Raw genomic sequence first — 15575 nt, forward strand, 5'->3', positions numbered from 1 at the left:
AGTCAGGGGCTGGGTTTGCTCTAAGGAGAGCAGTTAAAAGGAAATTTGTGGCTGCGAGAGGGACAAGCACCCCTACCTCAGCCTCCTGCCCCTCTCCAAGGTGTAGCCACGGGCCGGGCAGTCAGCTCCTGTCTCACCCAAACCAGGCAAAGCACATCCTGCTTTTTCCCCCCTGAATGGGGTGGCATGATGTGCTGGTGTTGACTGCGACAGAGTTCATTTTCTTCACAGTAGCTAGCATGGGGCTATGGTTTGGATTTGTGCTGGAAACAGCGTTGATAACACAGGAATGTTTTAGTTATCACTGAGCAGGGCTCATACAGAGCCAAGGCCTTTGCTGCTCCTCACACCACCCCACCAGCGAGTGGGCTGGGGGTGCACAAGATGTGGGGAGGGGGCACAGCTGGGACAGCTGTTCCAAACTGCCCAAAGGGATCTTCCATACCATATAACATCATGCTTAGCATATAAAGCTGGGAGAAGAAGAGGAGGGGCACATTTGTAGTGATGGTGTTTGTCTTCCCAAGTAACCATTACATGTGATTTTGCCCATCTTTCCTGGAGATTGCTGAACACCTGCCTGCCCATGGGAAGCAGTGAATGAATTACTTGTTTTGCTTTGCTAGCGTGCAAGGCTTTTGCTTTGCTTATTAAACTGTCTTTGTCTCAACCCACAAGTTTTCTCACTTTTACCCTTCCGATTCTCTTCCCATCCCACTGCGGGGTAAGTGAGTGAGTGGCTGGGTGGGGCTTGGTTGCTGGCTGAGGTTAAACCACAACACATGGGAAACAGATGTGGGGAGAGGGTGATGGCATTTATACAGGGAGCTGGGAGTACTCTTGCTTCAGAGCTGGACTAAGATGTAGGGGACACATTTTTAGCAAACTTGATCTCAGTCATTCTGCTGTGCAGAACAACCCATTATTCAATTTAAGTGGATTGCTTAAGGCCTGGATATAAATTGTCATCATTTGACATCTAATTTTAAATTAATTGTTTTTTAAAATAAAAAATGTAGTTAACATTTATTTTGCCTGTGCAAAGTCTTGCTTTATTGAAACCTACCCAATACTGCTGCTGCTGCTGCTGCAAAAATTGCTTTTCTTGCACATCACTGTGAGTCTCTACTGTTTATTTTCTTCCTGTGCCATTCCCTCCATGACCACGGCAAACCCATTCTCCTTGTTTTCTCCTCCATAAAAAAAAGCAACACTCTCTTTTCTGCTGAAAGCTCCAGTGAGTACAATCCCACGGACAGGAAAGAATTAATCTCTGCGCCACTGGCGAAACAAACAGAGAAACCAAGATTTTTGTGGTGTGAGATGGGGTTTCAGATAGCAATTGTTTTAGAGCCTGGTACTACTTCATGCTTTATGCTTTATGCTTTGCTTGCGATCCTCCCTTGGGTCACAGTAGGAAATTGCACTGTACAAATAATTTGGGCATGGCTTGTCTGCTTCCATATTTCTCAGAGGCAGGGAGAAGCTGGACCCACTGGAACTGTCCTGCACCAGCGGCTCTGTTAACTTCCTTGCAGTCAGGGCTTAATTATACAAATTGTCACCCTGTGTCGCTTCCTGGGCAGAAGAAGCAGGTCAACTGGAAAGTCAACAGCCTACCCCAATCTGTATTTTTATGTGTGTGTATGTATGCTCTCATGACTGGAAAACTAACATGGAAGTAGCCAGATCAACTATCTGCAGAAGAGCTGAACAGCACGTGTCTCTGTGTGGGCTGTGAGAGCTGAATCTCCAGGAACGGCTCCCTCGGGAGCCTTCCAAAACCAAATGCAGTTCCTCCTCTTCCCCTTCAGCCATCGTCACTGAAATGGGTGGGGCAGAAACCACCATGACTGTTTTTCTCACAAGAGATCAAGTATGAACTGGAGAGCAGAGTACAGATAAGAATTTCATGGTGCCAGCGTGTCCGAGCCTGTTCAAGGTCACAGTGCTTCCGTTTTCAACCGAGCTGTCAAAAGCTGTGGAGTGTTTTGAATTAAAAATGAACAGGATTGCTTAAATGCAAAAAAAAATAATTTGACTGACTCCACCAAAGCATGGGAGGGAGGTAGCGGGCATTTTAGCAAACGCTGCGCACAGATTTATTGAGGGCAGTGATGGAGGAAAACAATGTGAGGCTGGATCTGTAAGAAGCAGGCACCAGGCTGTCTTCACAGTCAAAGGTCTGCCTTTCTCATTTTCACATGTCTGCCTGAGAAATTAAATTGAATGCATACCAAAAAAAAGAGAAAAAGGACAAACACTGTCTTCAACAGAGCTTGAAATTAAGTTTGTGTGAGAGCCTTTGGACTGTCCCAGGGGAGGGGGCTTCCCCTCCCTCCAAGTGTAATTTCACCTCCAATCAGCCCCGAACTTGATGACAGCTGAGAGAAGTGCCTCGCACCATTTAATAAGATTCATTCTTGCTTGCTCTTGCTCTTTCCCTTTCTTCTCCCTGCCTTGTTTCAAGGGACCTGCACCAGATCCCTGTTGAAACTAGAGCAGGGTGCTCAGGCAGTGATGGTAGATGTGTCTTATCCACTGCCCTCCCCACGCTCGGGGCTTCTATCATGGGAAGAGGAAGGTAGCATTAATCCTTGCATAGGCATTGCAGAGGCTTTCAGCTGCCATAGTCAAGCAGAGCTGTCCCTCTTTTCCAAGGATGACAGTGTTTTCTAGTGGAGTGGATGTTTCAGGTAACTTTGGCTGCAACGGTTCTTTCTCAGCCTTTCAGAGGATCTTGGATCTTGGCTTGTAAACTTAACATTGCACTTCAGGTAGCACCTTTGTGAGTGTAACTTTTTGGTTACACAGGAAAGAATTTGGCTTGTACTCTAGTGTGTTAAATTGTTAGCAATGCTTCCTCAAAAGAGTCTTAAAAGTGCTTCCATGTTTCTGGGAGGTGGACCCCTCCTTGTTAAAAAAAACCAAAGTTACAGATTGCTGATGTGTCACACCTTGGCCAAACGACAGATTAAATCAGTGAGAACATTAGAAACAGGAACCTGAGTCTACTAGCTTCTCTCAGGTTTGTGGATTAGCCAAATAGCTGCACCCATTCTCCTCTGGTCTGGAGAAAGAAGGAAGAACCAAGAATTATTTCCCTACCTGATCCCATTGGACTGCCCTCTAGTGCCCCAATGAGAGCTCATACATTTTTCCCTCCCAGTTATAGCTTACAGGTCCTGGCAGAAGCAGGGACTGAAACAGCATGCAGCTTAGGAAGACTAGACCTTAGGAAGGCTAGACCTTAGGAAGAGTAGACCTTGTAATGCCTTAAGGCTGTGCTTCCTTACCCTGTTGATGCTGTTCCTGGGTGTCTCCACCTTGCCCAGAAGATGCCGTGGGCTGTATTGCAGAGGACCACAAGCTACTGCCCTCACCCACTTCCCATCACATGCTGTCCTAAGCAACTGATCCTCCTCCAGGAGGAAGGAAGTTGAAAAACATCTCTTGAGAGGCTTCATGGCCTCCAGACCCAATTGGGAGAGACTGTGGCATCACATTCCTGCAGGAGATCCCTTGTATCTTACCATACTCCTGCCAGGAGAGCTTGTCCTGGCTCTTCCCAGAGGGGCAAATGGTGTGCAGGAGCTGGCTGGCCCGACAGAGCTGGAGTGGATACTGCGCACCCTGCAGAGCAGACCTCATAATGTCACCTAGTAGACCTCCACAGAAATCAGGCAGCCCACCCATTGCCACCAGCAGCCTTGTTTAGGCATGACCATGCAACACAGCTTGCCATTGCACCGAGACAGCTTGTGGCACCTTTCCCCCCTCCCTTGTGATGGAGAACTGCCTGCCTGCCCTGTGTTTTGATGGCCACCCACTTCTGAGCTGTGGCCAGCAGCTTTACAGAGCAATCTGAGTAGGGATGGTCACCACATCGCCCCAATGGCAGCTTGTTGCTAGCGATGCCACGGGACTATGGAATTTAGGCTATATTGTCCTGTCTCCTTCTGTTTCCTCCTTCTCCAAAATGCAGGCACCCGTCTCAGGGACCTGAAATGTTTTTGCTTGAATTTCTCTTGTAGCATTTGGGTCAGGTGATGACTGAAGGAGCACCCTTGAAATGAGAACAACTAAAACTGATATGTCCTCCATTACAGAGTCCGCTGTGTTTTCCTGGAAAAGAAGTAAGCAGTTAGGCTGCAAGAAAAGACAATAATCCAATATCGTACTATTCACATCATATTTAATAACGCTCTAGTAACATTCAATATAAATAAATAACCATTAAAAAGTACTTTCTTGACATTCTCCCTCCTTTGTCAATAGTATTTTCTGCACCAGGAAATGTTAGTAACATTTATTGGTTGGTGAAGTGGATGAGTCTCCGAGAACATGAATATCGGATACTAATATGCTAGTAAAAACCAGGCGCTGGGGTGCCTTCTCTTCTTTAAACACTTCAGGCTCGACCTGCAGCTTCCCTCCTTATTACATTCACTGCATTCACTTTCTCTGAAGCCTCTAACTCTGATCGCTGCTCCACTCCTGGGCTCTCCCACCCAACTCTGCTCACAATCAGCCACATTAACTCGTGGTGTCTGTTACTCACCTCTCCTTAGCTGATACGCCTTGGCCAGCAGCAGTCCTTGCTGTCCTTAGGCTGCTCTACAGGGAAAAGAATATTTGTGCTGAACAGCTTCAAATGTCTGCTAGCCTGGAATATCAGCTGTGCACATCCACGCTGTCCATACAATGTCTCAGTCCTGCACAATTTAGTGACTGACAGAATTTCTTGATTCACAGAAACTCTTTTCCACAGGCAAGAATGGAGATGGTGCGATAGGACTGGTCATGAGAGCAGGCTCCAACCGGCATGGAAATAACAGTGTTGCGCATATCACTGGAATCCACATCCCCAGTGGGAAAACCAGGAATAATTATTTTGCTTTCTGATAGGGGTGCAGAGAGAAGAACTCTCTAAAAACATGGGGGGACCCTGTGTGAGGTTAAAGGCCAGGGAATTAATCACCATATTCCTTCCTCTTCATACGAGCAGAAACCCTGCCCATCTCAGAGGGGAAAATAGAGGATCATAAATCCTTTATTCACTCACTCTTGTTCATTCATCGAAACCACAAAGAAGGGGACTTAATCTTGGTTTTATGCTGGGTGAAAGCATTGAGCCCACTTGCCTGGCGGCAGGGATGGATCACCAAAGCGCACTGAAGTGCAAGGCCTGTCACCTCCTGCAGAGGACAGGACACAAAGCTCTGACAAATGGGGAACGGAAAGCGTTTTGTAGATGCTGGGCTTCCTTCATGCTACCTAGTGCCAGTATGCCAGACCCTTGCTCTGTAAAGACCTTTCTAGGGCCCAGAGAAGACACTGTTTTCATGGTCCATTCAGTATTCCTTCATGCTGAGATGGTTGCAGGGTAGCCTTGTGGTGCTGAGTGTGTTCATCCAGAAAGACCTTGGCATAAGCCTCACTAAACACAGTCTCCATTTCTCTATTTGCTGCCTATTCTTTGCTTTCTCCCGCCTCCCTCTGTCATAAGAGGCATCTCACCCCCTCTACCCGCTCCTGTACTTTAGCCCCCCCTCCTATAGCAGGATGCACGGCTGTGAGGGAGCACAGACTGACTCCCTCTCTCAGATACTCTTCGAAGAGCCCCCTTCGTGGAAGCTTGCTGAGATCCCATGGGGACTATCTGCTGAGTGAGGCACTCCTTTGCACATGTTTTTACCTCCCTATGATCGCTTGGTAGTCAGAACCTTAGTGCCACCCACGTCTCTTGCATAAAGGAACTGTAATTTCCTTTGCGGTACTCCCCTCCTTGCTGTGTTTCTGATTATTTTGCCAGTTTAAGACACCATTGTAAAGAAACCCCAGGGAGCACAGAACATATGACATTCATTGGTGAATGCTAGGCTCTACTGCTCTGTGAGAGTCTGGGGCGGAGGGTGAAATACTCTTTCTTCATGAGCATGTCAGGTGATCTAAGCTAAAAAACCAAAACTAAACAAGGAATAGGCAAAGAAGAATTCTAGTATAAATAAATCAAGAAATAAATAAGTCTACTGCCAGCCCAGAATTTCTCGGGCGGGGGATGATGCAATTGCTCATAACTTTCCCCATCTGTGAAATCCTCAATATGTTTTGAATGCCTAAAACCTTGTTTCTCACAGCCTGAGTGAAGACGGTTTTCAAGATGTGCTCAGAGGGGTTTCTGGGTCATTCAAGGAATCTTCCTGGAAAAGTCACAGCAACATTGCTCCCCACGCACACACATGGTACCAACACTTGTGCTTTTAATCCAGTGCATCCTTCCTCTGGTCCTCATTTGCCACCTCCTCCTTTGTGGGCTGCCTTCCACCTGGCTGTCTTCCTGTTGTACTGAGGGAAAGGGAAACCCCTCCACATGACACTGTCTCATCACTCTTCACAGGGCCACACATTCCTTTCAAAGATCAACTGGAAAACCTTGTGATATTTGCTATTTCAGTTGTCATCTACATGCTCAAAATATGCTTTCCAATGATGTCTCTCCACATTCCTTGACATTCTGACAGGAGATGAGTGCAGGCTGAGGGTTCCCCATCTCTGAGCACTTCTCACCCACCTCTGCCTCAGAGAGGTGTTTTCCTCTCCAGAGGTCTAGGAGACAAGTCTGTATGTGTGATTTGAGGCTACTGAAGTGCCTGATGGTGCTGCAGCAGGGTTCCACACTAGGAGCACCACCTTCAAGTCCACATATCTTTGCCCCTGCTTTCTAGTCTCTGCAGCGAGACATGGAGGCATGGCCTTTGAGGTACAGTACCTGCCGAGTCTCCCTGAGTGGGAGAGGAACTTTATCTAGAGGGCTCTGGGCCTGGGGATCTGGGACAGCATTTTCCAAAACAACCTGAAGTGAAGGCAGTTCGAGTTCTCAGCCGAGGCGTAGGCACCAGGTCCCTTCTGAATTCCCAAATCCCAAATGAAGCACCCCAGCATAGCTCCCTCGCCAACACTGAAGGCTGATCCATGTGGGTATCTGAGTGCATCCTTCAGAGGGAGAGCCTCTCTCAAGCTAGCTTTGTTTTTAAGCTGTTTTGAGAGCGTAGCAGCCTCAGGCTGACAGGTCCATGTTTGTGCTTTTGCTGCAACTCCTGTCCTTGAACCACTGCAGCTCGCAGCTGCTGTACTGAAGCTTAGGTTTGACAATATGCCAGGGGTGATCTTCCGAGGCACCCACATCCATTCTGGACTTCAGCCTCTGTGCTGGGACAGCCGAGAATAGAGATCACATCTAATAAGTTTTAATGAATGGTTAAAAACACAGAGCCCGCAGGGGAAAGGAAGCACTCCTCTCCCAGGTGAGGAATGGGAGCCAGTGCACGAAGTCAAAGATGAGGAGCTGTAGGATCGCAGGGCACCACATCAGCTCTGTCCCCACCTTTTGGGCAGCAGGAGCTGATCAGTGTGGCTATGTTTTGGGGTGTTTTTCATCCTCCAGTGGTGGAGCAGAGGGCTGGGCAGAACAGGCAGTGCGCGCAGCTGCTCTGGGTTGCTGACAAATTTGGGGAACAATCACTGCCCATTGCTTCTGTCAAAACAAACACAAAATGAGGTAAGAAAGGAGACAGAGGTGTCAATACCACGTCCAGCACAACAGGGCAGGAGATGCATTCAAACTCAAACTTTTGTCACTAGCTATGTAGATTTGGCCAAATCACTTCATCTTTCACTGATAGCCACCTAGTAATAAGAGCACTCCAGCAAGTAGAAAACCCAACACTTCATCTCCCTTTATCAAAAGAGATTTGAATCCGTGACATCTTTTCTCCCAGACACAATTACTTTCTTTTACAGGGGGCAACATTATAAAGCCTACTCTTTGGATTATTTAGGCTTTTCACATGGGACAATTTTAGATTCAAAACACAACCCAGGGTGTAAAAACGAGGTTTTCATACTCCCTGAGGTCCCTGACCTCTAAGTTCTCTCCTGTTGGCTCTTTGCCCAATCTTGGTCTCCTGACCTAACCCACTAGTGACCTGCCTTTGAAAGAAGGGCTGGAGGATGCCTCTTACCAGATATCTTCGATTTGTTAGTAACACTCACTTGGAACTCAAGAACAGTATATTCAACTTCCTACAGCTTACATTGGGCTAGAACTCAAATCATTCCAATATTATGCAATTACACCCTCAACTATTGCACATTTTTGCAAATCAGACCAACTATGGCCACTGCTCTGAAATCCATATTCCTGGAATACGGAAAGTACAACCTGAGAACACCTACAGCTTTAGAACAGACACACCTTTCCACTTAAAACTCTGAATTACAACATAAATTAGGTGGGAACTGGATGATCAAATTTATAAAATGAACGCTTCTGAACATGTCTGGGTGCCTTAGATTAGATCCACAGAGAAATGAAAAGGCAGTCTAGGAAGGTACCCAGTGAACCTGAGGAACTTTCAAAGTTAAAATATTTCTTTTTTTTCACTCCTTTTTTATCTTTCTGGGTTTAAGTCATCCCAATTCCCCATGTCAATGTAGCCTAGACCTTTACACTACTGCTTACCTCCAGGATAACACAGGACTACTCATTTAGATATCTTTCAGGATTTTGCGCAATCAAGTAGGTCTTCCACTGTTTCTTTTGAAAGAACCAATAAAACTAACAAAATAATGACCAAGGCATTTCACGTGGTGTCAGACACTTCTTCCATCAGACAGTGTTCCACTATTTCCATTTAAAACTAGCCCACTACAACTTCCTAATGAACTTATCTTCCTTTTATGTCCTCCCAGTAAGTTCATTAAGGCACAGACTTAAATTCCAACTAAGCTAACTGAACTTCTAAATCTTTGCTAAATAACTTTTCACTTTAGCAGGCTGTCCCCTGGCTCAGGTAGACATCAGTAACCAGATTCCTCAACCACACTACTCACAGCTTCAAGCTGGGGATATGAGTGAAGTGCTGCTTGTTCTATCTGCACTGCAGAGTCCTAGCCAGGATATCTTATTTATGAATTAGAAAAAGTTTTTGAAGGACTTTTTTTTTCTCCCCGTAAAATCATTATGTTAACCTCTCTGATATTTATTTTAAAGAAAGAGCAGGAGGATAAGATCTGAGGATCCCTGTTCAGTCTGTCTGGAAGCTCTAAAACATAGGTGAACTTCCTTCCCTCTTTCCAAATATCATAAGGCAGCAGGAGTCCTATGCTAACCTAAGCAAACTCTTTTCTCTCAGATGTCTGTAAACAGATGTTAGCAATTAGAATAGGTAGTTTTTATAACACTAGTCTTGAGTGATAATTTTCAGGGCTTTAACAAAGAAAAATACAAAGCAAAATTAGTTCCCATCTCCTGTTCTCAGAAGCTAAAGCCTATGTTTCTAGGGGGTTTCAATACAATCAGTAGGAACATATGCTGTGATAGCATTTGCTTGCTCTGTGACCCCTGTTGCAAAACAGACAGTCCCAAGGATTTCCAGCATCCCACACATTCCCCTTCCTACTCTGCATGTCCCCACAGTGGTTCTCAGAGATCAGGCTTATGGCCACTTTCCACAATATTTCCACAGTGAAAGCCTTTGTTTAGCTGAAGGTGGGCTGAGAGACCCCCTTTTTGTCCCTCCTGCTCCTCCACTTTGCATGAAGAGGCTGGGGAAGTAGGTAAGGATCTCACCCCCGATCCTCAATCCCAGCGCATCTCAGATCCTGCCTAGTGGTTCTCAGGGCAGCAAAAAATGCAGAATTTCTAGTGCAGAAAAGAAAACCACTTTATTTTAAATATTGAGCTCTTCTTTTTCTTGTTATTGTCTCTTGTGAAAAGCAAAACCCTGATGTGTCTTATTGCTCCCTCTTTGCAGATCTGCACTGATTTCTGCCCAGTCTCCACAATTCATATGATCAGCAGGTCCCTTTACACTGTGTCTGTGACAATCCACCAAGTAGGCACATGTGCCAAGTGGCCATGCAAGGGGTGCGACTAGAGATCAACAGAGCACCAAATCCTCCACCAAGCAATGTCTGCCTGGCTCACATCTGCAGGCGTTAAAGAGGGAAGAGGCCTCTGGAAGGTCTGGGACTTGGATTGCTTGATCTGATCAATCCTCAACGAGGACTAATTGCCAGGAGGGAAAGACAGAAATATTCTCTCTATTGCGTCTAAGAACAGAACATCCTCAGGGGAACAATTTTACCTCTTTTTTTTTTTTCTTTTTTTTTTTTTCTTTTTTTTTTTTCCTCAGTGCTGGCTTATCTAGATCATGTCAGTCAAGGTTCTGAAGCTCAGCAGCCTTGATAATAAGGACCTCCAAAACATCATAGCTGTCAGCAGAGATCTCAATTTAAAACTTTAAGCGGGGGGAAAATCTAATGATTTTGCTTGACTGCCCAGTCAAGCAATTTACCTTTCGGGTGTCTCCTGGAGCAGATGCCACCTGCCCACTTGGCAGGTCAGAGCAGCCGTCCCACATGGCAGACAGTGGTGCAGAAGGGATTGTGGTCAAATTCTCTGCTAATACAAGTGGGAAGTTCCTTTAAAATCTACAGAGCTGGCCTAGCCAAGAATCTGGCTTGAAAGCACCCTGAGAGGATGGCACTGGAGAAGGGTGCAAGTCCTCCTGGCGAATGGGCGGCAGTATCTTGATCTTTCAGACTGGTCGCATGTCTTTCTCACAACAAATGACTTAATGGGGAGCCATTCCCATGAGAATCCGCAGCAGGTGTGTGGCATTTCTCATGAAGTGTTCAGCAGAAAAGAAAGGGCGAGGACAAAAGCGCCAATACATAAATGGCAAATTTATGAAACCATCACATCCGCACTCTGTAGTGGAGCAGTCAACCCCTCCTCTGACAAGCAAGCAAGTCAGGTGTAATCTGCCTGAATTTTTATAAACCTGCTCATCCTTTACAAAGTGAGTGGTACAACCAGACAAGTTAAGTGGATTCTGAATCCTTGTGAGCTGAGTTTGGGCAACCGTAGCTTTAGCCTACTGCAGACCCAGCATGGGTGGGTATGTAAAATGAGCTCTTTACTGCTAGTGGATTTCACAGAAGCTCAGGTTAAAAGAGGGGCTGCTGCCTAAGCATAGGCATAATTTACTGATCACTGGGATATCTGAGATATTAATGTAAAGCCAGCAGATGTGGTACAGAGTTTGTGTCCTACAGGAGGGCCAGGTAGGCTACCCCAGGGTCCCTGTGATGGCACCAGGTGTCTATATTTAGGTAACTGACTCCTGTCCCTCCATCTGCTGCTGGGTGAGCAGGCACTGGGATTGCTTTGCACTTTGTACGGCTGTCATTCAGAGATGATGAGGTGATGTGGAAATGCTGTGTGCAGCTACTAGTAATGCACACAGCAGATCACTGCAGAAGATGAAATACTCATGACTGCCTGAATAAAAGCTGTCAGTTTTATTTCCACTGGTAGAGCTGAGCTGAGGTGTATATTTGTGTCAAGACTGAAAGCAGCTCTGGAAGCTCTTCCAAAGTAGGAGTAAATCTTTCAGCATCCTGTATCCTGCCACAGTTATGAGTCATTCCAGAAAGAGCTAGATACTCCCAAATTGGATAGCTTTATTCTTGTGGACTTTTGGGCTAGGAATCTGCAAAGGGCAGACATTGGGATAAGAGGGCATGGCAGCTCGCAGGTGAGGTCACAGCTGATCTGAAGCCTGTTCTTCATCCATCTCTACTTCTAAGAACATAACACTGATCTCTAGTACATTCCTGCCCTCACCTGTGGTGGCTGCCATAATCCCCCAGCCTCCTGCTGAACCTGGCTCTGTGGACCACAAAGACACGGCTAGTGCCTTCACTATTTCTCCTCAGCAGCAGATGTACTCCTGGCTCTGCTAATGTTGGTACTGGGCCCCTCAAACTCCGTGACAGTCTGTGTAGCTTGCTCTTTGCTGGTTCCTATTTTGAGGTCATCCAAGTGTCCCATCAGCCTTTCCCTGCTGCACCCACACCATGGTTGTTCATACAGGATAAAAGCTGAAGGTGGATGCATGGAGCACTGCAGAAGTGGCAGGGCTGCTGAGGAAAACCTCATCTGCAGAGGTGTGATCTCTTTCCATACACTGATACAAATCCTACACTAAAGAGGGTTTGGAGCTGGCAGAAATAGGGGAGCAAGGAATTTGGCTTGTCGTTATTACTGAGTGAAACCACAGGCTGCTTCTGGCACTCTTCTCTCTGTGTCCAGGCAAAGCTTCCACATGGACTGCAAGGAGGCTTGAATGAGCATGAAATCAAGACCGTAAGTAGGTAAAGATGAGGATCTACTTCTTGTGCAAAGGGTGGCATGATAAGGGAGTTACTCGGGCAATCATATATGCAGTCCTTGAGGAAATAATAGCATAAATAAGGAAACAGGTACACATTATTTTCTTTGGCAAAACCAATAAGGACAAGGGTACTCACGCCCTGGAGCTGGCTCTCTGCTTACACCTCTACTCTGGGGTCTGTAAATCCACGCTTGCCTTCGTTAACCAGAGTGGGCCTCTCGGTTCTTGTGTGCCAGACCAACACCTAGAGGGAATCACAAAGAGTTCATGGGCCATGAGTGCCACAGAAATGATGAGAGCACTGCATCCATCATGTGGGAACCTCAGCAGGCTGGGGCTTGCAGGGGTTTGAAGCATGTCTTTCAAACAAGTTGAACCTGGGAGAGATTTCACAGGTACAGGAAACAGTGACAAGGAGCAGGGATCATTCTGGACCAAAACCCCAGACTCAACCCTCTGCCAATCCTCTTGGATTTTGGAAAAGCAATCTGGGCACAAATTATACATCTGAGACTCTTTATTAACACAGTTAGAGTGCATAGCACTAACTGTTCCTCAGTGCTCTCCAAGCTTCACATCTGTGAAGCATTTGGCAGGCTCTGCCCATCTGTCCCAGCGCCATTTGGTGCTGACATGCACCAGCACAGGGCAGGCACAGTGGAAGGTGAAGAAGCACAGCCAGAGGCTGCAAAAGCAGCCAGGACCCAGCAAAGAGAATGTATCTTCAAGGTCTCTTGTCCTGCTCACCTTTGTGCAGTTGGCTGCTTTGGGCTCCAGCCCATCCATAGTCACTAGATCCTTCAGCAGACTGGTTTCCTGGTAGCCTCCTTTGACTCCCTCCAGCTTGAAACTGGCCTGAGGTTTCTCCAAGATCAGCTTGATGCTGATAGCAAATCCAGCCATGTCAATAGCAAAGGGCCGGTTAGGGTCAAATACGGTTTTCCAGCCCACCACCTTCCCTGCTGGGCTCACTTTTGGGGATTCATATCGCAGTCCCCCAACGAAAGCCACTGGCCAGACAGACACCCTCCTTGTGTATCGCATCTGTGTGACAGAAAGAAATAGTGCTGTGAGGACTGGATATTGTGAAAAATTCTTCCCAGAAAGGGTTGTCGGGCATTGGAACAGGCTGCCCAGGGAAGTGGTGGAGTCACCATCCCTGCAGGGCTTTAAAAGACACACAGATGAGGTTCTTAGGGACATGGTCTAGTGCTACATGTAAGTTATGGTTGGACTTGATGATCCTGAGGGTCTCTTCCAACCCAAATGACTCTGTGATTCTGTGTGATTCAACCCCGCGATGTTTGTCCCACCCCATCAGCGTACCATCCTCTGCTTTCATTGGCATCTGTTTTCCCCCGTTGACTTCCCACACAATGACATAGCTCCTGGCAGCACGAGCTGAGCTCTTGTGCACCTGTGCTGCTGCTTGAAGAGCTACAGCTTGCAAAGCCACAGGGCTGTTTTAGCACGTTCTTCTCTGAACACCAAGCTCACGGCTTTTCTGTGCCCACGTTCAGTCCTTCAGAAGAAGGAAAACCTTTGCTTTTCCAATCTCATCTGAACTTTTATAATTTTTTGTAAAATTTTGTGATTTTTGTAAATGCCAGACACAACATCTACCAGGCCTCTAGCTCCGCATTATCAACTCTACTCCCTCCAACTTCATGCTCATGAAAGTAATTTCCCTCCCTGACTGATGCAGCCTTGTCCTCCTTTATTCCAAATTCTCCCCACCCTTGTTCTTCCATCCATGGCTACTGCCCAAAAGAGTGCGGTTTTATTGAAATTGTCAGAAAGGACCTGGAGAGAAATAAGAAAGGATGAGCTTAACAGAGCTCTAAAGAATTCTGAATACTGGAAATGTGTTCTGATGCATAACTCTGTATTTCAATTTGTGTAGCACAGTTTGGTTTAAATTTGTGACAAGGGAGTTTTACTGAGTAATCATTTTTGCAAGTTTACAATAGACTCAGTATCTCACAAAAGCCAAGTTTCCAGCAGAAGTCTGGGCAAGCTTTTGTGATCGCAGGGGCACAGTCCTGTTGTGGCGGCTGGAACTGAGAGTACGGAAGGGCAGCCAAGGAGAAAAAGTGGATTAGAAAGTCAACTTTTCTAACATCTCCTACCTATCACACCACTACAACAGTGCAGATTTATGCCAGGAGTTTGTCTTTATTTAAATCAGGTCAGCTCACCCTGAGAAGAATTATACATTCTGGAGCATGTATCCTCTGGTTCCTGCCAAAAGGAGCTCTAGCTGGTGCAATGTTGTGTGAGTGGCTATTAACTTCTGCAGCCTATGCCATGGCAGATGTGTTCTTTGCTCTTTTAGCCCTTTAGAGCATGGCTACTGGGTTTGCATAGCTATAGGTTTGCATCTGCCCTATACCCAGCTCCCACTGAGCACAAGGCGGGCAAGGAGGGCTCTAGGCAGCCTGCCAGAGCCCTTGTCTCCCAGTTGATGCTAGAAGCCCACATGGTAGCCCTATCTTAGAGGTCTTTGCAAGTGCACCTGGCCTTGAGGGGGTTTGCAGCTGTATCCTGCTTTTCTGTCCCACATAATCTTACGGCTCTTACCTCTTCAAAGAGCTCCAGGCTGTAGGTGTTATCATCATCAGCAAAATACACCACCCCTTCCGGTGGTGCGGTGTTGCTGAAGCTGTCCCTCAGCCAGTGCAGCCCCAGGTTCCTCTGTAGTGTCCCCCTTGGGGTATGGGATGGGATCCAGGACAGCCCCAGCTTCAGACTCTTGGGTGTCTCCACATTGAGATGGGTGAAGTTCAGCCCTGCCTTCTCCAGCAGGTTGGATACCAGATTGGTCCTCCGGGGCGAGTCCTCTACCACCACCCAGTGCAGGTTCTGCACATGTAGGAAGGTGTTGGCCAGACGGGTCAGCTCAGCTTTTTGCACTGGCCGGGTGTAGGTAGGGGTGATGACGAAGATGGTTGGCAGGGTGTCTGACCATGGGGGAGGCCTGGAGTACACATAATTCTGGATGATTCTAGGCGTTGCCCCTATGCTTTGCTGCTGCCGAATGCATGATGGGAGGCCTTCTTCTCTCAATGCAGAGGTACCATTGAGGAGAGCTTTAGAGGTCACGTTCTCATCTGTCTCTTCTGGGACAAAAGGAAGGAAAGAAGGAAGAAGACAAAGAAAGATGTTAGAGAACTAATCACTGCTGGGCTGTCTTCTCTCCAGAGAATGCTGGTGACACATCTGTCCGGAGTCAGAACTCAGCACATCAGCATCCTCTCGCTGAAGCTAGCCTAAGGTGCATGTTTAACATTGTCTTAACAGTTTGTGTGCCTGCTGTAGGGAAACCCTGAG

General features: G+C 46.8%; 1 protein-coding gene across 2 annotated transcripts in view; it reads right to left on the reverse strand.

Annotated features, from left to right (window-relative positions):
• Positions 1-4251: 4251 nt before the first annotated feature.
• LOC135991885 (galactosylgalactosylxylosylprotein 3-beta-glucuronosyltransferase 1-like) overlaps positions 4252-15575 on the reverse strand; it is a 32845-nt gene continuing 21521 nt past the window's right edge. The window contains exons 3-6 of one of the 2 annotated variants that reach the window (XM_065640727.1): positions 14826-15361; positions 12993-13289; positions 12382-12489; positions 4252-7537 (exon numbers count right to left, since the gene is read on the reverse strand). In XM_065640727.1, coding sequence (XP_065496799.1) covers positions 12403-12489; positions 12993-13289; positions 14826-15361 — 920 coding nt within the window. In that variant the 3' untranslated portion in view covers positions 4252-7537; positions 12382-12402. Of the gene's footprint in view, positions 7538-12381; positions 12490-12992; positions 13290-14825; positions 15365-15575 lie in introns of both variants that reach the window. The other variant, XM_065640717.1, reaches the window with a different exon arrangement.

Source organism: Caloenas nicobarica, chromosome 1 (genome assembly GCF_036013445.1).
Source record: "Caloenas nicobarica isolate bCalNic1 chromosome 1, bCalNic1.hap1, whole genome shotgun sequence".
Lineage (NCBI taxonomy): Eukaryota > Metazoa > Chordata > Aves > Columbiformes > Columbidae > Caloenas > Caloenas nicobarica.